This window comes from Acomys minous (assembly GCF_964271855.1).
Source record: "Acomys minous genome assembly, chromosome: 10".
Lineage (NCBI taxonomy): Eukaryota > Metazoa > Chordata > Mammalia > Rodentia > Muridae > Acomys > Acomys minous.
Window position 1 is genome coordinate 3,131,989 of NC_140491.1, and position 22,764 is coordinate 3,154,752.

Below are 22,764 nucleotides of genomic sequence, written 5' to 3' on the forward strand. Positions count from 1 at the left end.
CTCTAATAGGATGTAGAGCATCAATTGAACATGCAATCATGTCATTTAATCCCAGGAGATAGGTAAAGGAGAGTTTGCATTCTCTCTATCTATCTATCTATCTATCTATCTATCTATCTATCTATCTATAATTTTAAAAAGCCACTAACTGGAATTCAAACCTGCCTTGCTCACAGCCTTTTAGCAAACGCTGCCCAAACACCAATATCTGTAGCTTTGGGAGCTGGGAGTCCGGGTTATAAATCCTCGCCTTGAAGAAAGTAAGACTACGTCAAGGGGAACTACCAAGGGGGAAATAAGGAAGAATGGGTAGAGGAGAGGGCGGAAAAGGGAAAGAAAACAAATGAGACTCCGATGAAAGGAGAGTTGCAGTCCAATTCTTTTTGTTGTCCTTTCAGGTTTTGTCATCCACTCCCTTTGACTCTGCTCTCCCGCCCTGCTCCCTAGCTCCGGAGCCGCACAGCCAGCTCCAGAGACTATCCCTTTAAATGACAGATGTGGCTCCAGTCCCAGTTCGGAGCTTGACGTCAGTGCCACCTCCGGGGCTGCGAGTAGGTAGTGCGGGCGCCGGCTGAGGCGCGCTGGCTCCCGAGCCTGGGCTGAGTTTTCTGTGCTCGGGCCCCGCCTCCTGCCCCTCCCCCTTTGAGAGCGGCGCGCAGCCCCGGAACCTCTCCAAGTCTCTCACACACTTGCAGCAGGTCGCCCCTACGGAGCAGCCGTGCCCGCGGAGCTCCTTTCCTGAGAGTCTCTCCCCGATGGAGCGCGGGAGCCGCCGCCGCCGTCGCTGCTGCCGAGGACCTTGAGCGACGCCAAGTGCCCAGAAGACCGCGCCGGCCAGCCGGCCAGAGAGTGCCGTGTGCCCCGGCGCACACACGCCGAGGACAGGGGACCTCGAGGCTCTGGGAAGCACGCCGTGCCTCTCGCCCTGGGTCACCTGGCGGGCGGCGGGGACCATGGCTCTGAAGGACACGGGCAGTGGCGGCAGCACCATCCTCCCCATCAGCGAGATGGTGTCCGCGACTAGCTCTCCCGGCGCTCAGCTGGCCGCCGCCCCGGGGCCCTGCGCTCCGTCGCCCTTCCCCGAGGTAGTGGAGCTGAATGTTGGCGGCCAGGTCTATGTGACGAAGCATTCGACTCTGCTCAGCGTCCCGGACAGCACTCTGGCCAGCATGTTCTCGCCCTCTAGTCCCCGGGGCGGCGCTCGGCGCAGGGGCGAGTTGCCCAGGGACAGCCGCGCGCGCTTCTTCATCGACCGCGACGGCTTCCTCTTTAGATACGTGCTGGATTATCTGCGCGACAAGCAGCTCGCGCTGCCAGAGCACTTCCCCGAGAAGGAGCGGCTCCTTCGCGAGGCGGAGTTCTTCCAGCTCACAGACCTGGTCAAGCTCCTGTCTCCCAAGGTCACCAAGCAGAACTCGCTCAACGACGAGGGCTGCCAGAGCGACCTGGAGGACAACGTTTCCCAGGGCAGCAGCGACGCACTGCTGCTGCGTGGGGCGGCGGCCGGCGCGCCCTCAGGCTCTGGGGCGCACGGTGTTGGTGGCGTTGTCGGTGGCAGCAGCGCTCCGGACAAGGGCTCCGGGTTCCTCACCCTGGGCTACCGTGGCTCCTACACCACAGTGCGCGACAACCAGGCAGATGCCAAATTCAGGCGCGTGGCGCGCATCATGGTGTGCGGCCGCATAGCCTTGGCCAAGGAGGTCTTTGGGGACACTCTTAATGAGAGTCGCGACCCTGACCGTCAGCCCGAGAAGTACACATCCCGCTTCTACCTCAAGTTCACCTACTTGGAGCAGGCGTTCGACCGACTGTCTGAGGCCGGCTTCCACATGGTGGCGTGCAACTCCTCCGGCACCGCCGCTTTTGTCAACCAGTACCGAGACGACAAGATCTGGAGCAGTTACACCGAATACATCTTCTTCCGTAAGTTAGCAGCCTACCTGCCTGTGTGTTCATCTCACACCCGTTCTCCGCTATCGCGGACTTGAAGCGGGAGAAACCCCGCTGTGGCCGGGAAGGGGTGTCCCCTGGTGGAGTGCCCTGGCCTGGCGGCTAGCCAGTTGATCTGCACCGGCAGGTCTCCCGCCGGCAACTCTTGAGCAGTGCGGAGTACACTTGCTTCCTTCCCCTATTCCTGGATTCAGGTTATCTTCCTGAACTTATTGATTCTGCCCTCTTGCTCCGCCTAGCTCCAGGATGCTCTGGACACCCTACATTGCGTAGAGTTAAGAGGTGACCGAGTGCTATTTGCGCCTGTAGGCCCTCTTGCACTTATCTGATAAGATGTGAGTTTAAGGGGTCGGTTTATTGAGCTCTTTCTCCAAAGAGCTAACTGCCATGCGTGCCAGGATTGTCTCCTGTGGTGTGGTCCTGCACAGAGGCAAGAGCTTCAGTAGCTTGTGGTTTCAGAAGGGGGCAACTCAAGAGATGGTGGCTGCGTGTCTAGAATACCTCCTCCTGGGAGCTGGCACAAGAGGGCTGCTGAGGTCAAGAGATCTCAGGGTTAGGGTTAGGGTTAGGTTAGGGTTAGGTTAGGGTTAGGGTTAGGGCTAGGGTTAGGGGTTAGGGGTTAGGGTAAGGTTAGGGTAAGGTTAGGGTTTGGGGTTAGGGTTTGGGGTTAGGGTTAGGGTTAGGGGTTAGGGTTAGGGTTTGGGGTTAGGGTTAGGGTTAGGGTTAGGGGTTAGGGTTAGGGCTTGGGGTTAGGGTTAGGGTTAGGGTTTGGGGTTAGGATTAGGGTTAGGGTTAGGGTTAGGGTTAGGGTTTGGGGTTGGGGTTAGGGTTAGGGTTAGGGTTTGGGGTTAGGGTTAGGGTTAGGCACTAACTAGTAACAAGACAGGCTTCCCTCTGTCGCTTACTCCCAATGGGCCTGCCCAGTGTTTTGGGCAGGAGTCAGAGAGGAGAATTGAGTTTCGGTTTCTGGGCGCAGCTCTCAGGATTGGAGAGTAGAAAGGAGGACAGAGGTGTGTGTGTGTGTGTGTGTGTGTGTGTGTGTGTGTGTGTGTGTGTGTGTAGAGGTGGAGTGTTGAATCAACTTGTACACAAAACCTCATCTAAACAGTTTTAATATGCAGGGGTTTGTGGGTATATCTTGAGTGGAGCTAAGACTCCAAGGTGAACAAAGTAAAAAAAAAGGTAGTGGCAGCTGGGAAATATTTTGTCAAGATACAAGAATCTTTAACATTCCTCTGCCCCCATCCAGCTTGTTCAGTGGGGTGAGGACAGCATTAAAAGCCTATATTGGAAGTAACCTGGCTTTCGTTGTGTTTGCATTGCTAAGTAGCTCTCAATGGCCAAGCAAAATTGAATAATTTTCTACACTTGAGTAGAGAGAGTGGAACAGGGCTCCTCTTACGCAGGTGGAGGGTTGATTGGAAAGCGATTCAGTGTGAGGTTTGTTTGTCTTTTTGGGGGGAGGGTTAACCTTTGAGGTAGGGTGACATCATGTTACTTGTGAAAGTCATAATTTATAATTTATGAAGGCCTTCCCAGATAATCCATCCTGGCCTTCAGTCTTCCTGCCCCTTCCTTTTCAACGGTGCTATCCCAGGACTGCAGCCACAGGCCTGGCTCATTGTTTTAATGTAAAAAACAAAACAAAACAAAACAAACAAAAAAAACCTCTTCCTTATACAGTTAAGAAAAAAGGTTGGTGTTTGGGAAAGCACAATGTGTAATTGTGTAAAAATTGGTGTCTCTTTCATCTACGTTAAGCAATTAAAATATTTAAAGTTAGATGAAGTCCCTTCTTATCATTGGGAGTCCCACCAAGATTTCAAATACATTAAACTTCAACTTATTTCATCAAGGATGTATTTCTAACCACTTCGTAATATGATGTGAGGCGAGGGCTTACTTTCACGCAGTTAGTGCTTTTTCCTTACAAACCGTATAAACGTGAGTGCACTTCATGATTCTGTTCTTAACTGCAGGGTGAAATCAGCAAGCACTGTACAGAAAGATGGAGGTGGGTTTTCAGGACAGAGTCGTGCACAGGAGCTCAGGCTGGTCTCTGGACTCTGCTGAGATTCCAGCCACTTACCAGCACACCTGGCTAAGTGAAAGTGGTGTTTTTATGGAGTTAAGTTCCTTAAACTTCATTCTTTCTTTCTTTCTTTTTTTTTTTTTTTTTTGTTCCCCAATTTAAGGGTAGTGGTGGTGGAAAGAAGTGCTCATTACAAAAGGAAAATGCAATATGTTAATTAAGGTAAACAATGCCACACAATAGAAACCCGAAGTTAGACACTATTGATTTAATTAAGAAGATGATTTGAAAAACACCTGAAATTTAGTGTCTGTTGCACATTTGGAACTAGAGGTGACACTAAATAAAAATCAAATTTTTATATAACAAAAACCCACCGCTTCTTTAGTATTTGCTTTGCTAACGAGTTCTGAGATTTACTCATAACAACGCCAAAGTTAGATTTTGTCATGGATTATTCTAATGTAGAAGGAGAATATGTAATTTGAGATTAAAGTTTGTCCTCTTGAAGCTGGAATCCAGTCACTGAGCATATATATATATGTTTATAATGGTTACAATGTTCTTAAAATTAAAATTAAAATAACACAGTTTCCTATATTTAACACTACGAGAGGGCAGTAATACCAAGATTTCTAATCCAGTAACATTAACATGTTGTTGGACAATTCACATGTTTAAATGGTGACCAATCAAAAAAATTAATTTATACCTTTGTAAATAGAATATACTTTCTTAGAAAGTTGGCAGAGGAATTATGTGGTAAGTATATAGCTGCTTCTTGGTTTTAAATACTGGTTAATGCCATTAAATTATGTAGTTTGTATAATTAGATTAAATTGCATCAAATACATGCTGGGTATTGAGATGAGCTTTTAGTGGTTTTGAAATCTAAAACATGGAGGGCTACACCAAGAATCTGAAATACTTGAAAAACAGTGTTTCAAAGTGAACCTCAAGTGTGGATTTGAACACTGGTATAATTTTGAGACCTCCTATTAACGGACTTTGCCGTATTTGCTGTACATAGTGACCAGAAGCCGGCAGGCCATTCGGATAGTTCCGCCCATCTAGGGTAATGTTTTTAATAGAGAGAGGCTCGAAACATTTTCTGAATTTTGGTGAAGATTGGCTGGGTTTTATTCCTGGGATTTTAGTCATCTTGACTGAGTCCGCTCCAGGTGCTGATGTGAGTGGATTGTAGGTGTCCCATGGGACAGAGTCTGTGCTGTGTAATTCAAGATGTCTTGGAACCCTCCTTGTAGCCCAGGATGGCCTCAAACTCACAGTAGTCCTCTGTGGTGTGTGTGCTAGAGACGTGAGCCACCACAACCAAGCATTGCTCTTTCTCCTCCCCCTCCCCTTTCTCTCCCCTCCCCCACCCCAGTCTCTGCCCTCCCTTCCTCCTTCCTGCTCACCCTCTCCTTTCTCTTTTCCTCCCTTCCTCATTCACCACTCCCTCCTGTCTTTCGCCAAAGACCCACACAGAAGAGATATTTGCCTACATGACTTAAGTCTGTAGCCCCTGTACAAGTTTCTAGTATTGTACAACTACAGATATAGTTTGCATTTCAACAATAAAAAACATGAAAGATTCTGTACTGAGCCTGTATTACTGGCAAATTTACTTCCTGATAATTGGCTTCTTATCACAGCTCTGGTCTCATAGTTAGAGAAGGTGGAGTGAATCCTTGTTGTACATGGCAATGTCTTCATGACTCTACTGCTTCGTTGTACAGTAGTTTGCAGGTCCAAAACATAATTTCTTATGTCTGTAATTATCTGTTTTTGTGTTGGTTTTGCCTAGCAGCTTTCTTTTTTCTTGTGAATTTTATTGTCACAGTTTTGTGTTCTTAACCCTCAATAGAATGGCCAACACCCGTGTTTAAGGATTTAATAAATGTCCATCAGCTGAATGACTATGGGTAGATTGCAGAATGAACCAGAGATGTGAGAGATTCCATTAAGATAGTTGCTACATTTGGGATTTAGTTTCCTTTCAGTTTAAAGTACATCGAGTTTAATGTACATAAAGTACATGGAGCACCTAGCAAGATACATAACTGTCTACACACAGAAATTTGGATAAGTCAGAAATGTTGCATTTAAGATGATCATATAAAAGTTTATGTAAGTGTGAATTATGCTATAGTGGTGATACCCGGTATTAGTAGCAAGAGACAGGAGTAATTTGATGAGTACTATAATGTGCTATAATTATGTAGTTCTATAAAGAATGAAAATAAATAAAATGTTGAATATGGAACGGCCTAGAAGGATCCTGTACATTAAGTTGTTAGAGTTGTAACCATACAGGGTGTATTAGTTATGTTTCTACTATTGCAGTAAAAACCACAACCAAAGTAGCTTATAGATTGAAGAATTTTTTTCCTATTGAAGGTTCTGGAGAGATAAAAGGTTGTCAGTGCCAGGACGCCTGGCTGCAAGCAGCAAGCATGGCTACTGGATCAGAGCTGGGTGCTCACATCTTAAACCCCCAAAGAGGAAGCAGCAAGTGGACTGACAATAACCTGTAGCTCTTAAACCTCAAAAACTGAGCCCAGACGCTATCTAAATAGTGACGTCACCATGTCTTTAAACACCTGAACTCATGGTGGGCATTACCTTTCAAACCAATCAAAGGATGCACACCATGCAAGAATGCACACACACTTCTTTATATACAGATTGTTTGTGGAATAGAATGCATGAGGCATTAAACACTATTTTGGTGTGAGGTTACAGAGACAGCTCAGCTCTAAAGAGCATGTGTTACTCTTGCAGAGGACCATGGTTTAGGTCCCTGCATTTATAGAGTGGCTTATAGAAATCTATACTCCATTTATAGAGGACAAAATGACCTCTCGTAGCTTCCACAGGCACGAGGCACTGTAAGCAAGATAAGTATACACATCCAGGCAAAACAATAATAATACCCTTAAAAAGAAATTATGAAGTTTTAATTTTGATGGAAATTAGAATCAGAAAACATCTGTCTGTACTGATCTCATTTGCAAATGTGTGAAGCTGAACGACTCTACATTGAATCATCTCAGTTTCTAACAGGCATTTAACAGGTACTGTTGTTCAATGAGAAATAGAGCAACATTGATTTTACCTGTACCTATTAACTTTGTTTTGAGAGAGTTAACAAATAGATGTAGATGACAATAGTAGTACTGATTTTGATGGCATCCAATAGGGTCCTCATTAATTTTGTGCTTAGTCACTAGTTAACACTAGTGCAGCACTTTGTCAACATTTAATTAGAATGGTATTCCTACCACATTGCAGCCTCTACCTTATTACAGTATGATACACAGATACCAATAGTATAATAATGACTTCAGTAGCCAGAACGTATGTGATTTTACCAGTTAGTTGGAATACTCCAATATTTTCACGGTTTACAGTAGCAAAACGGTTGATTATGGGCTTTATATCATAATTTCTTTCTCACAGCTACTTGAAAAATTGCATATTTTATAATTTAGAGGACAAGTTATCAGTACTGTCTGCCAAAGGTAATACTGGAAACTGTTGGCCATTAGAAGTAAATTATTAACACCATGAGTGATTTAATATTTCATAGATTCTTTGAAAACTACTGTCTCTGGATTTTTGGATATTGGAAAAACAGTTTATTTTTCCTACTGAAGGAAATAGAAGTATCAACTTTATAGATTTGTTATAATGGTTAAATGACATAATCTACATCAAACACATAATCGTACCAGACATAAATAAAATGATCTAGAAGTGTCAACTATTACCATTTATTAAGTTGAGTCCCCAAATACATAGCCAATATCTTTTACCTGAAAGACATTCAGTACTATAGTTCTTTTGTAGAAGATGGAAAGCAGTAGTTACTCAAAACTGCCCAGGAAGGTTCTGTCATCATTAATGAGCTTTACTTTTAAACTACTCACCTACTGTTTATCATTGCAACATGCTATTAAAACAACTCTATTTCATGTGACTGTCTACTGTGCCTGGGAAAATTTATTCTTTCAAACCTAATGCTAAAATTGGTCAATTTTTATTATATATTAAAGGACTAGTTTGAGTTGAAGAGATAGCTCAGCCGAAAATGTAAGAATACTAGTTTTCAAGAAAATTGCCTGAACCTATGAAGTGTACGCAGGCGAAGCACATCCTTGGTGTGTTCTTTTATTTACATTTTTGTTGGGAGTTTTCAGCTTCACTTGTTAACAGTTTTATGCAAGAGATACTTGGACTCAGACATTGCCAAATGTTTGGGCCTTTGGCCAAGAATTTAAGACTGCATTTTAGATTCAAATACATATATTTTCAATTCTAGTAAAGCAGCTAGCCATCAACTTAATCAGTTCCTATTGAAACTCTTTGACATGTTCTGAATATACGCTTTCTGGTGGCTGAAATTCAGGTATTTGAAGAAAGCTGGGAAAAGCTGGCATCCTTTTGGGTATAATTCTCTAACACGATGACCTCGTTTCTTCCAGTTGGTGAAGACAGATAGCACTTCTCTTTGCAGGTGGAGGATAAAGATACCGGGATTCAGTTCCACAGCAATTTCCATGTTTGATAAGGGCGTGGCTTCCACGGCAACTGCGTAGTGAATGGTGGAGGATGGCCGTGTGGCGGTTGTACTTTGGGGGTGAATGTTGGAGGATGGCCGTGTGGCGGTTGTGGTTTGGGGGTGAATGGTGGAGGATGGCCGTGTGGCGGTTGTACTTTGGGGGTGAATGGAGGAGGATGGCCGTGTGGTGGTTGTGGTTTGGGGGTGAATGGTGGAGGATGGCCGTGTGGCGGTTGTGGTTTGGGGGTGAATGGTGGAGGATGACTGTATGATGGTTGTGGTTTGGGGGTGAATGGAGGATGACTGTATGATGGTTGTGGTTTGGGGGTGGATTGAGTCAGTTATGCTGATTCTGATTTGTAATAGGAGAAAAAAATGTCAGAGTTTTTGGACTTATAGTGTTAATTTGCATCATTATATAGACACCTTGTTTTGTGTCCTTTTTCTTTTTCTATATTTCTTAGTGCAAACAATAATGGAAATGTATCTTTTTAATTTTTTTACCCACATAGACTGCTTTAAGTAATATATGCCAGATAATTTGTATTTAATAACAGTATGGGATATTTTTCTGTTTTGATTAGGTGTCCAACTGTCATTTTTTTTCCTTTATTTATTTATGTAGGTATGTGTTTGTTTGTTTGTTTTTTGAGACAGGGTTTCTCTGTCTTGAAACAGGATTTCCTCAAGACAGATTTTCTTGAGACAGGGTTTCCCTGACTGTCCTGGACTTACTTTGTAGACCAGGCTGGCCTCAAACTCACAGAGATATGCTTACCTCCACCTTCCGAAGTGCTGACATTACAGGCCCAGGTAAACTGTCATTTCTTAAAGGAAATGTGTAGAGTATATTATTATCAATAAAACAATTTTTAAAGTGTTACAATTTTTATTTACTAACCCATTTAATGTCTTGAAAATTCAGAAATATAAAAACTACTAAGTTAATCAGTTTTAATCTTACCTAATTATTATTCTATTATTCTGTAAAAAACATTCATGAATTCCTTGACCAGTGTTATATCACTGCCAGGTGCTGAAGGTGTCATAGTAAATATTTATAATCAAGTATCTTGCTCTTTATGACCAGACCATGGCATATGGGTTTGTATCATATGAATGACTTGTCTTTAGGATGCATGCCATGGGCCTGGAACACCTAGTGTCTTAGTTACTTGTGTATTACAGTTCCAGAACATTAGGCAGGCATGTATGCATGACACTGGAGCAGCAACTGAGAGCTTAAGTCCTTACTAGCAAGTAAGAGGAGACAGGGATGGGGGAGACAGAGACAGAGACAGAGACAGAGACAGAGACAGAGACAGAGACAGAGACAGAGACAGAGACAGAGACAGACTTGACATTAAAATCTCAAAGTCCACTTCCAGGGAAACACTCTAACAAAGCCACACTTCCTAGTCCTTTCCAAACAGTTCCACCAACTGGGGACAAAGTATTTATAAATGAGCCTTCGGGGGACATTCTCTTTCAAACCACCACAATGTGTAAAGATCCAATTAACAAATATGATGGCCATGTGTGAAGGTTCAGCTCATGGCTGAAGAATGACTTGGCCACACGAGTCTAGGCGCGTGTGTGTGTGTGTGTGTGTGTGTGTGTGTGTGTGTGTGTGTGTGTGCAGATGTGCATGTTTGCATATATATACAAGCAAGCATATTTGGGGGCAGCCTGAGGTAACTCATTGTATCATTGCAGACAACTACAAACACGCCCACTGTACAGTGGCCAGTTTATGTTCTCAGCCAAGGCATTACTGACCTTCTGACAAAAATTTAGAGAATGCTTTTCCTAGTGATAATTTTTCAGGTCAATGTACAAAAGTAAAATCCATTCAAGAGTCCAGATTTTTGGCATCATTCTAATACATGCTGTTTATTACTCAGGAACAAATTCTAATGTCAAATTAAGACAAAGTTTTCCCCTAGTTATCTTTGACCAGTACCTTATAATTAAGATCAAATTAGAACCAGCAATGTTCTCCACTTAGCCCGTCATTTCAGTCAGTAGAATGTATCACTTTAAGCCTGCCTGTGACACTGGCCATATAGCAGAAGAAAAACACCCTGCTATAGTTATTAATGCTGCCAACAAGTGGATTCAAGAATAAATATGCCTTGAAACCTGGAATTAAAGTTTTTGAAGATTGGTATATCTGTTCCTCCCTCCCCCATACTAGATTGATAAGAATATCAGTCTAATAGATTCTACAGTCATTATGATACTTAGTTTTTTTCATGATATATGAAAAAAACTGGATTATATAATGAACAGTTCTTTCTAGCTGTCTGGATTATAGCTGCCACCACCAAACCATATTTATTATTATAATACTTTGGTACTTAACATTCACACTTGTGAAGATTACTTATATCCAGTATTTGCCAGGCGAAGAGAGAGAAAAGATTTACCCACCATTTCAGCACAGTCACTATACTCTTGAGACTAGTGGAAATGGTTTTGTTGCCGTTTTTACACTGTGCACAGTTTTGTAGGCTGAGTAATAACTTCTCAATAAGATATGCTGGAGCCCCAGTCACATGCTCACTGAGTTCTGTACCTTGTCTGGTTATGGTGTCTTTACAGAGGCAACCAAGTAGCATGAGGTCATTAGTGTAGGCTCTCATTTATCAGTGCCCATATCCAAATGGGAAATTTGAGTAGAAATTAAAGATAGTTATGCAAGCCCTTGAACACAAGGGCAGAGATATTTGTCATGCATTTACAAACAAATGCCAACACTGGCCAACAAGCACCAGACTTAGGAGAGAAGAGTAGGATGAATAGTCCCTTAGTGTTTTCAGGATGATCCAAGCACACTAACACTTTAGTTACACACTTCAATATACAGAACTGTGGATTTGTATTTTTCAAGCCACTTAATTTAGGATGCTTTGTTACACCAGTCTTAACATATGGCTACAGTGTTTTCCAGATGTTTATCCTACTAAAAATCTTATGTAAAGCACTCCCGCAATTGCAGCAGTCAGTGAGGCAGAGGCAGGTGGATTTCTATGAGTTCGGGGCCAGCTTAGTCTATAAAGCTAGTCCAGGACAGCTGAGGCTACACAGAGAAATCCTTTCTTAAAAAAAAACCAAAACCAAACCAAAACAACCGAAACAACCTTAACAACAACACAGCAAACAACTAAAAACAAACAAACAAACAACAACAATAACAACAACAAAAAAACAGTTTTCAAATTTCCTATATTCTTGAGAGGCCAGTTACATACAACAAATTCCATTCTAGCTAACTAAAACTGAAAAGAATGCTTTAGAGTGTGCTATACTGCACTAGTTGCAATGTACCTCACTAGTTGGGAAGGCTGTGCTTTCATACATTTAAAAGGGAGTTGCCTAGGGATGCTCGCCAAAGATTCCAGAGCCTATAACCTCCTGGGCAGCTGATGCAGCTACTCAGCACATCCTGTGCCTAATGCAAGTCACTCAAAATAATATCCTCAGTACGGTTCCCGGCCCCCCTTTTTCCTCAGCCCACAATAGTGTTACATTGTAGTGTTTGAATCATGTGTGTAACACAGGACACAAGACATTATGTCAAGTAGATATTTAAACTCAGACAACTCCAGGACACCTTCATGCTCCATGGTGCTCATTGTATGAGGAATTCTTATGTCTATCAATATTTTCAAGTTTTATACCATTTAGCCTATAGCACATCAGAACGTACAAACAATTATATACCACATATAATATGTGTGTGAGTAACTACTCTCATATATTTAACAAAGCTATTTATTTTTAAATATGTGCTTGGAGATCAATATGTATTTAGTTTGTCTTGCCTATACTGGTAGTTTGGTTTTGCTTTCTATCCATTAAGTGCTTTAAAAAGTATTTCTTCATTTTTATGCACCAATCTAAGAGATTGTTTGTAACTGCTGCATGTTGCAGCATCACCTTTAATTGATCTGGGTCATGATACCTTCAATCTAGTCATGTGAAATTCTTTGAGTGTACATGTATGATTGGAATTTCTGGGCGTCAGCCTGTGTAAGGATATCACTTGACTAAGAGCTGTCAGGGAGCTAAGCGAGTGGCTGCACAAATCAACAAAGCAGCAGCCTGTGTGGCTCCCCTAACTCCTACTCCCTGCCTTCACCCAGCTCAGAACCTCAGCTTTAAATTTGTTGCAAATTGTAGGTGATGTCTCATTTTGAATTTAATATTTATGTTTTTAATTCCTCTTATTGGATGGAAATTACATTTTGATTCACAATCTCTGTAAATTAGCACATTGTAAAAAGTTTGAGCAAGAGTCTAAGCAGCCTATCTCTCTAGCCACTTTGCAGTTTTAATTGAGAGCCATGAGGATGGCTCAGGAGGTCAGGGCACCTGCTGCCAGCCCCGATGACCCGAGTTCGAGCCCTGGAATCCAAATGGTGGAAGCAGAAAACCAATCCTCTCAAGTTGTCCTCTGACCTCAAGTGTGCCGTGGTGCACGCCCATGTATATGTATGTGTGTGTACCCATATGTGCACACACACAGAATAAATAGTACATTGTATCAGTTACTTTTATATTGCTGTGACAAAGTACCGTGACCAAGGTAACTATAGAAGGAAGAATTTATTTGGAGCTTATGGTTCTAGAGAAATGAGTCCCTCACCATCACTGAGAGATAGATTATGGCAGCAAGTGCCAGGCAGAGTGACAGGAACAGCTCAGAACTCGCTTCTTTAATTTCAAACAAGAAGCAGAGAGAGTAAACTTGAAGTGGAGATTCTGTCGAAGACCACGCCCTGTGATGTACTTCCTCTAACAAGGCCATACCTCCTAAGCCTTCTCAATTAGTGTCACTAACTGGGGACCAAGTATTAAAATTCCAGAACCTGTGGAGGAAATTTTCATTCAAACTACCACATTCATAAAAAGAACCACAAATTAATAAAAAAAATACATAAATAAATACAGTAAAACCCCAATAGCAGTAATAGTACCACCATCCCCATGTTCCTGCTTCCAACTATGAGCTATCCTTTATGCAAATGAATAATTTCTAACAGTGGCCTAAAAGGAGACCCTCAACTCTCATCTGCCTGCCTTTACCTTCCTGCCAGATTCAGCATGATATCATGTGATGTTTGAATGAGGTTCCTTATAGAATTGTCATCAGTGCCTTCTGCTAACATGCCATATGTCTCCAATGCATTCAGTATGCAATAGGGTCTGGTTGATGTTAGTGACAGCTTCTTCTGAGAGTGGGCCAATGGAAAACAGAGATCTACATAGTTAACACTGCTCTACAGAGAGTGGATTTCTTGTTAAATCCATGTCACAGTGCTTGGTTCTTCCACTGAGTAGCCTCCCTTGTCTGTTGCTCTCTGTGATTCCTCGCTTTGTCTCTAGGGAAATGCTTTCCTCTTAACTGTCCTCACCAGTCACCTCTGAGGCACACCGGGCAGTATGCCCTGTCTACAGCCACACAGATTTCACAGCTCACTTCATGTGTTTGTAGGTCTGAGGCTTTGAATTGGTTTAAGGCCTAAAAAGCCTGTGCTGTTCATAGCCGGTCTTTCACTTTATTTTGCAAAACTACTACTACTACTACTACTACTACTAATAATAATAACAATAGTAATAATAATAATAACAATAATAGTAATAATTCCTGAAAACTCTTGGAGCTCTCATGGTCAATTTGGAAAGCAAATTAACCAAAAAGCACCTTAATGATTTTCGAGGCAAAGACTCCTTTATGCCCCTGCAAGCCAGTTATTTCTCCTTCTTAATGTGACAGTTTAGGGGACGTTGCCAGCTTCGTCAGCAGGGCGGTGGCCTTCTCATAAGAAGGAGCATCAGTCACAGCTTCTGCTAAGGCTGCAGTTTTGACGCATCTCCTTGGGTTTCATTGTTGCCATTACTTTGTTAAAACATATTATGCAAAAAATCATATTATGCAAATTTCAAACAAGTAAAAATAGAGAGAGTGATTTACAAAGCTTTCCACATCTTCACTCCTTAGACTTAACTGTTATCAAATCATTACTCCACGGCTGTTGTTCATTCCTGATGACATTAAAGCAATCAGAAAATAATGTTATTTTATTCTGACATACTTGAACATGTAAAACATTTGTATTTTAAGTCTGACTAGACTTTTTATAGATGGTTAACATATGCAGGAGTATTTAGTGTCTCGTCGTCCCTTTTTTAATACTGCTGAGATTAAGTGGTAAGTGAGTTGATCCCTCTTTTCTAAGCACCTATTTGAATATTTATCTAAGTGTTTTTATGATACAAAATTGCCTGATTCAAATATTATATTAGGTCTATAAAAGTGTGGTTTATCATATTTTATTGATTGAAGTTTTAAAATGAAGAACTTTGATTAATGAATTATTTAAAATTTAGTTTATAGAGGAGAGACAGAACAAGAGACAAGATCTTATTTGTTTTTTATCATGTAACTATAACTGGTCACATGTAGAAAATCATCTCACCAGAATCAAGCAATTTAGATATTAGTCACCTAGATTTTTTTCCTACTCATTCCTATATCCTATATAGCATGATTCTTCAAATACAACTTTTTTCTGATTACATTTATTCACACTGTGCTGACAAAAAAATCACAATTCTTACTTCAAAATGGATAATAAATAGTTTATTCTAGAGCTAAGTATGAATGATCATGACTTGAGAACACAGATTTGGATTACGTCAAGCTCTGTGTTCTAATGCCATAATCCCCATAAAGGTTTATAGTAATAGACTCAAGTAAATAATAAAACAAGACCTTTATCAAATGCACTTATATAAACATTGTACATGGCTTACATCAAATCATGAAAATACCTGATATACATTTTGGATGCTATCTGATAGCTCTATAGCCATTTAAAATTGATGGAAACTAAGGAGTCTATTCACAGATTCCAAAGGATTTACATAATAGCCACATAGACTGCAGGTGACGTATATGAGTAGGCAGTAACTGGCTATAAAGGCTGAGGACTGCCCAGGATGATTTGCCTCTGGGCTTGCCACAATCCAGTCCCTCCATATTGCTGAATGCTAACCATGCAAACAGCCTGTTCCAGGAACTCCCTTTCACAAGTGCTGGGAATATGGTAGGAACAGGACCTCGTCACTTACAAAGTTCCTTCTTTGAAATTATCAATGAGAAAAAGGTACAGGAAACAGAATCTCAGTTTCAGCAACTACAACAAACTTGCCCAAGAAGTATTTATTTTATAGAAAAAGCACAACTTTTTCTATACAGTAGGTGTAGTGTAAAGAATAAGTGAGTGTCCCGGAATTGCTCATCAATTGTAGTTGTAGCTCTTCTTAATCTTCTTTAGGGTTCTAGCATTGGTCAGAGAAACCGTGAAGATCTTGGTTTACTTTCTATTACTCTCTTTGTATTGGTTTCATGAGTTTTTACCGGCCACACAAATATTTTGAGATTTTTGTACCTGTTTTCCATGTCAGAAAAGGTCTAAGCATGGAAAAGATAACCCTTGTCAGATTGTTTATCATCTCAGGTGTGCTGTGCTATACCGATTGACTCAGAGCAGAAATCCGCCCTCAACCCCACTTAAACCACTCTGAGAGAAATACAAATAAGAGATGACTAAGGAAATATTTCAATGTCTGGTTAAAATATTAAAGATTAATAAAAGTATATTTCCATTACTTACCAGTAGATAACTTTTGTGTATAAACTTAATACAGCTAAATAAAAGATACAAGGTAGTGTAAACTACTAGTGTGCTACTTCTCCATTATTAAGACAACACAAAAGTCCCCGGATAACAGTGATTATCAGTTAACGTTCAGTTCCCCAGAGAGAGTCACTGTTAAGTCAGTAGCAAATGTTTAGGACAATTATGCTAAGGAAGTATGCGTTACCAATCCGAGCTGGTCTGCTTTTGCTGTGAAGCCTTCCACATGTCTGATATTCAGTGCTGTTTCTTGATGAAGTCATGAGGAGCAGTTCTTTTAGCCAGAATTTTAAATAAAGGTAAGCCTGCAATTTTTCTAGGAAGGACTACTTTGTAAACTATATCCACAGTGCATTCCCCGTAAAGCCTAAAGCCATGCTGGCTACTCAGGCGCCATCTGCCTTTCATAGTAGGTGACTAGAGGCACCTAGAGACCATGTTTAAAGAGGAGAGTTCTCTAGCAAACCTAGACTCCATTCTTACACAAATCCTTCATAGTTAATAACTTTGTGATTAGGTAGTTCTGTTTTTCTTATAGCTTAGATTCCTTTCTGAAAACATTATTGGATAAAAGAATATCACTGCAGGTGTTGCTCTGAAGTTTTATCAATGTGACAAGACAAAACACACATTGCACAGCACCTGATTCAAGTATGAGTCGTATTAAAGTGAACATATTAAGTATTTGTTTATAAGAAGGTAATGCTAAACCAGAGAAGGAGCTAACTGCCTGCACTGGATGGAAGGTTCATGGTGGAGAATGTGAGTAAATTGACGTGAAAATTGTTGACTGTTGGGCATATGGGTGAGAGGGATTGCACTACTTAGTTCACAAACACGTGGCATGCAGATAAAATGGTTTTATTGTGATTAGTATCAGAGAATGCGTCGGGGGTGGGGATGGGGAATTCTGGAAATGTAGGTAGAGGCAAGAAGGCCTAGCACATTAGATATTCATCGTGTGCTTTCGGCCAGAGTGTGATGTGCTCTAGTGGGCGTTTGCCAGCAGTAACTGTGACAGCACTGTAACACACTGAATGGTGGAAACTGAATTTCTTTAGCTAGCTGAGGGCCATTGAAAGTGTTCATGCTGGAGATGAGCTAAACCTGAATATATTTGTGACAATGAAGAGTGAAGGATGAATTCTTCTCTGAAGGTGGTGTATTAAAAGAAAACTAGGAAGGAATTAAAGCATTGGGAAGTTGGCCTGTGACGCAGTCAATCACATTCCTAGGCGCTCGCTGCCTTGAAGAAAGGGCAAGAGATAGATGATCATGTCTAATCTCCTTGACAAGTGGCTGGCCGAGTAAAAGATGAATATTTCTCACGGGAAGAGACCTTATCTCATGAAGGTCTTTGCCAAATGACCCTGGCTGAAGTGTGACACACAGTAAATAACTATAGAATCGATGAGGCCGAACTTCCTAGAGGATTCCATATCAACTGTTCATTTTCTGGCTCTATGAAATGGTGAGGCTTTCAAGATCATACATTCCTTTATGTGTGAGCAGACCCATAAAATTTCTTATTTTCCACAGACTCCTCATTGAAAACTGTGAGTAAGGCATTGAATTTCCAATGAGGGACAGAAGGAACAGCAGAGTGATTAGGGAATGTCCAGCCATCTCCTGTTTCAGCTCTGCCTCCATGTTTTCTGAGAGTGCGCCTCTCATTGGATCAGTCTGTCTAAGAACTCACTATGTGACTCAAGATGTCCTCAAACTCATGTTGATCTTTCCAATTTAGCCTCTATATCTCTGGGATACCAAGCTTCCAATATTTGAAGTCATTTATGACACATGCTATTCTGATTTCTGATCTGTGTGATTTTGATTCAACATGTGATTTTAGCACAAACTTTCTGAGTATGAAGAGGAGAGGGTGGGAAAGAGACCTTAAGAGCTACTGTGGGATTGGAGTTGCTTATTTTAGAGGAAGGAGCACTAGATGAAGGAGACTTTTGCCGTATTTAAGATAATTAGCAAGTCAGTTTTGGCGTCGTATTTGAAGTTGTCATGCAACTTGTTGGTGAAATATCCTATATCCCCTATGCATATCCTGAGGGTTATATGACTGGGAACTGAGTTTTGGGAGATACATAGTGAATGTGTTAAAGACCCAGGCAAAGTGAAAGGTTAATTTTATACTAGAAGCAGAAGAAGAGAGAAATGAATATGAAAGCTACGTGGGGAAATTAAACATAAAGAAATATACACTCGCCAGTGTAGATAAAATTGAGAGGCAGTTGTAAATTAAGATTAAAAACATCACTTAGATTGAACACCTAGGAGTTTATCTCTGACTTTAGAGATAATGAAAGAAAATTATACATTTGATGTGCTGAATTGTATTACGGGGGATAGTCTCTGGTTCGGCTGCAGCAATAGAGAGGGTAGAACATTAACTGATCTCATGTGGAGTTTTAGTATGCATATTACAAGCACTATGGAGGCTGGTTAGGGTGCTGACAGGAGTAGTCGATAGGACCAGTTGCTTGGTAAAGGATCGGCAAAGCTGTGATGATCAAAAATGCTTGCAGTAGGATCATTTTGCATCTTAGTTATTAATGAGTATTTGTTCTCTTCTGAATGCAGGTCTCTGGGTAATATTGCTTGGGGAAATTATTTGGTTAGTTTCTGAATTATTGTTTAAGATTGTGGTCAATATAAGCAAGCATATTCCCTGAAAAATATGGTCTTGATGAAATACTAAATGAAAAAGAGCAAAGATTTGTATGTATGTATGTATACCTCCACATCCATGTTTGTATACATACATACATACAAATATACATATATGTATATATTATGCTGCTAAGTGTGTTTAAAAGCAGAGGTAATATTTCTGCAATGAAAAGGAGACAAGCTTGATTAGATCATGATTATCATCATCATTGTCATCATCACTGTAATGCAAATTCCTCTATAGGATTAGCATACTGATGTGGGGAAATATGCTTATGAAAACCAGAGATCAGAAGACTATCATTCTCTTGTACTGTCTTCAACTAGTTTTGGATTTCACAGTCTTATAAAATGGCTAGCTTTTCTCCTTTTGTTTCACTTGAGGCAAGAATTATTATTTCATTCATAGTTTTGTAGAAGGCACTTAAAATCCATCAGCCCAGAGAATTTAGGGAAGGAAAAGCCCCTAAGTTTCTTTATTACTTATAAATCCATTTAACTTTCATAATTCCCTGTTACTACTTTGGATTTCTGTTTTTCCCCCCATAAATCTGTATTTTGTCTAAGTTTTCCAACCCAGTGGCTTATAGATATTCGATAATGTTACCATTTTGATCTTTTAACTCCATAGCTATTTGTCTCCACTGTGTTCTATTTATCCCCAGTTCCATCTACAAAACAGGGTACAGCATCACACTTATAATCCTGCTAATATGGAACCCCTAGCCCTCACTAGATAGCCAGCCTAGCTGATTCAGTGAGCTTTAAGATTAGACATGCACCCTGTCTCAAAAGATAAAGTTGAGGATGATTGTAGAAAATGTTACAATTCCACCTCTGGTCCCCACAGACCCAAGTACACATGTGTGCACAGGCCCAAACAAAAATTAGTAAGTAAATAATAAAAAATAATAAAATTAAATTTATTAAACTACGTTAACCAGGTAAGGAATTAATACAGCTTCCCTTATGGCTATTGGTACTATCTTCCAACTTTCCTACATACCCTTGGATGATTGAATGAGAAATGTCCCTCATAGGCTCACATGTTTGAACATGTGGTCCCCAGTTGGTGGCACCGTTGGGAAGGTTACCGGGAGGAGAAGCTTTCTTGGAGAAGGATGTCACCGAGGGCAAGATTTAAGCGTTTATAGCTTCATTCTATTTTCAGTTTGTTCTCTGCTTCATGCTTACGACTAAGAATGGGGTCCCATAGCTTCCTGCTCCATCCATCATGCCTGGGGCTTGCTGCTGTGCCTCCCCACCAAAATGGACTCATCCCTCTGGGACCATAAATAAAAAACACAGAATGAAACAAACAAACAAACAAGCAAACCTTTCTTCTACAAGTCACATTTGGTCATGGTGTTTTATTCCAGCCACAGAGAAGTAACTAGTACAAGATCCTAGTGGGAAATTATAGCTTGGGGTTGAGAATTTGAGACACTACCAGTCCTCTTCTTGTCACAGAAAATTCCACTCAGATTTTTGCCAATTTTCTATTTCTTAATTACTGGATGCCCCATACAATGCTGATCACTTTGCATGTGATGTTTTGTTTTTGTAGCTGTCCATGTGGGGAGATGGAGAATGCGTGGTATCTTCAGAGTGAAAGAAGCAAGAATTGAAGCTGGAATTTGTTTAACCAAAGGCATGCCATATTGTACACATCACACCTTGAACAGTGATGTACTCTCATGTGTTCAGTACGGGTATTTTAATTCTTTTCTCTTTTCTAGTTCTCTTTCTCTGTAGGAACATCTAAAAATAACCTCCTGGTTTTCTGGCCTCCTCCACACCCATGTTACACTCATAAGAATATTCAGCCAAATGTAGATGTTTCTGTTGCAAGTTCTGGTTGGGAGGATATATGCAAGGGAAGGACTGCAGCTCACTGAGTTGGCCTCAGGTGGGATTTCAACTGCCCTTGATTCCTGCTTATCTCTTGCCTGGTTTGGGCTACACCCGTCTCTCTTTTCCGTGATGCTGTTCAGGAAACCATGGAGTTGGCCTGATTCAGCTTCCTTGAGAGGAATGTGTCATAACTTTTTCAGGTTTGAGTTTGTAGCTACTGAGGCGTTGCCTGCCTTTAAGCTCCTTAGAATCCGAGGCACAGCTTTAGGCAGTGGAGCATTCAGGCTATTTGTGTATCTGTGTGTTTCCTAGAAGTCAGCAAAGCATACAGAAGTTTGACAGAACATTTAGTCTTAGACCTTGATCTCATATACCCCGTGTGGCTTGCAAACATCATTGTATCCTGGCAACCTCCATTATGTTCAGTTTCTGATAAGGGTATGAAAAGTCTGATTGCTTGACATACACTTGGCACAGCTTTAGCCCTGCTGTGACCCCTCTGGCCTGCTCCTGATGGATGACATCGTCTCCGCAGTCAGGTGACTCTGCATCGGTAAGTAAGCACTGGTGCCTACAATGCTGTCCGTTGCTTTACCCTTCTTTCTGCTCATGTTGTCATCTCCTTCGGTGATGTCTTTCTTTCCGTTGACATTCCAGAAACAGAACACCTACCTGGCTTTCTCTATGAAGACTTCCCCATTGCTCTCCAAAGGTCATTTATGGGACTTAATGTCCCTCACTCAGCCTTTGGGAAGGTTCTAGTTCATAGAATTCTTCACAAAGTCTTTAGCCAAGTCACCTATGTTCATGTGTGCAGTGTCACATTCAGAACTTACTAGATGTTGGACAACATCTTACACATGTATCTAACCACAGGGTCTTAACAGAACTTGAAACATAGTAGTTCTGTAAATCGGTTTTATTGTATGATCTCAGTGTCTGTGAGATAATATTACTACTCATGGTTCATTTTAGCTTTTTTATTTGGAAAAATGATAACCAAAATGCAGTTGCATACACAATTTCCCTTTACCTTTTTACCTATTAAAACATATTCAAAATTACTTTTTTAGTAAGCTTGAATAAACAAAATATGCCATTTTTGTACATCTGTTTTTGCCACAAAGTCAACTTTTTACCTTGCATGGTGGTTCTCAAAAATTGGCTGTGTGTGAATGTTTCTTCATGTAGCTTGCCTTGTTCAGCAAAATGAAATATTTTAAATTAACTTTGGATTCAGCTTTCTTTATTCCTGGATCTAGTGGTTTATATTCATTTAAACAATTTGAATTTAAAAGGGAAATTAAACATTGCATTGATAAAGCCAAATTTAGATTGATTTTCTTTTCTTTTCAGCCTCAGCATGCTTTATTGATGACATCCATTTATTTTCTCTCCGTCTACTCAGTTCATTCACCAACTTAAATACCAGAAATGCAATGGCAGCTAGTTGGTATCATCTGCAGATAGTTCTAAATTTTTTTTCAAATCAGGAGTCATAAGCTTCTTTGGAAATATGTGAGCTTGCTTTGTTACACCAAAATGAAATAGTCATTTAGGGACATTAAGAATCATACAGCAGGTTTTTCAAAGGATAAATTTTGTACTCACTGTTTTTTTTTTTTTTTGATTAAATGTCATTTCAAACAGTATTCAGAAGGGAGGCAAACTACTTCTGTTTCTTGTACGAGCTGATGTGGTTGAGTTGTCTGAGTGTTTGGATATGGTATTAGTCAGGTTTTTCTAAAGAAATAAAACATGTAGAACTGATCATGTATAACATATGTATATGATGTATATGTTTAAGTATATGGAGATTTATTAGAATGGCTTACAGACTGTGGTCCAACTCTAGCTAGTTCAGTAATGGTAGTCTGTCAGCAGAAAGTTCAAGAATCCAGTAGTTGTTAAGTCAAGGATGCTGTATGTATCAGTTGGTCTTCAGAACATACTGGAATTCCAAAGAAACA

The 22,764-nt window shown here is 40.8% G+C and overlaps 1 protein-coding gene across 3 annotated transcripts in view; it reads left to right on the top strand.

Annotated features, from left to right (window-relative positions):
- The first annotated feature begins 805 nt into the window (after positions 1–805).
- KCTD8 (potassium channel tetramerization domain containing 8) overlaps positions 806–22,764 on the top strand; it is a 215,760-nt gene continuing 193,801 nt past the window's right edge. For 2 of the 3 annotated variants that reach the window (XM_084799683.1, XM_084799685.1), the window contains exon 1: positions 806–1,923. In XM_084799683.1, coding sequence (XP_084655809.1) covers positions 954–1,923 — 970 coding nt within the window. In that variant the 5' untranslated portion in view covers positions 806–953. Of the gene's footprint in view, positions 1,924–20,507; positions 22,076–22,764 lie in introns of those variants that run through there. The other variant, XM_084799684.1, reaches the window with a different exon arrangement.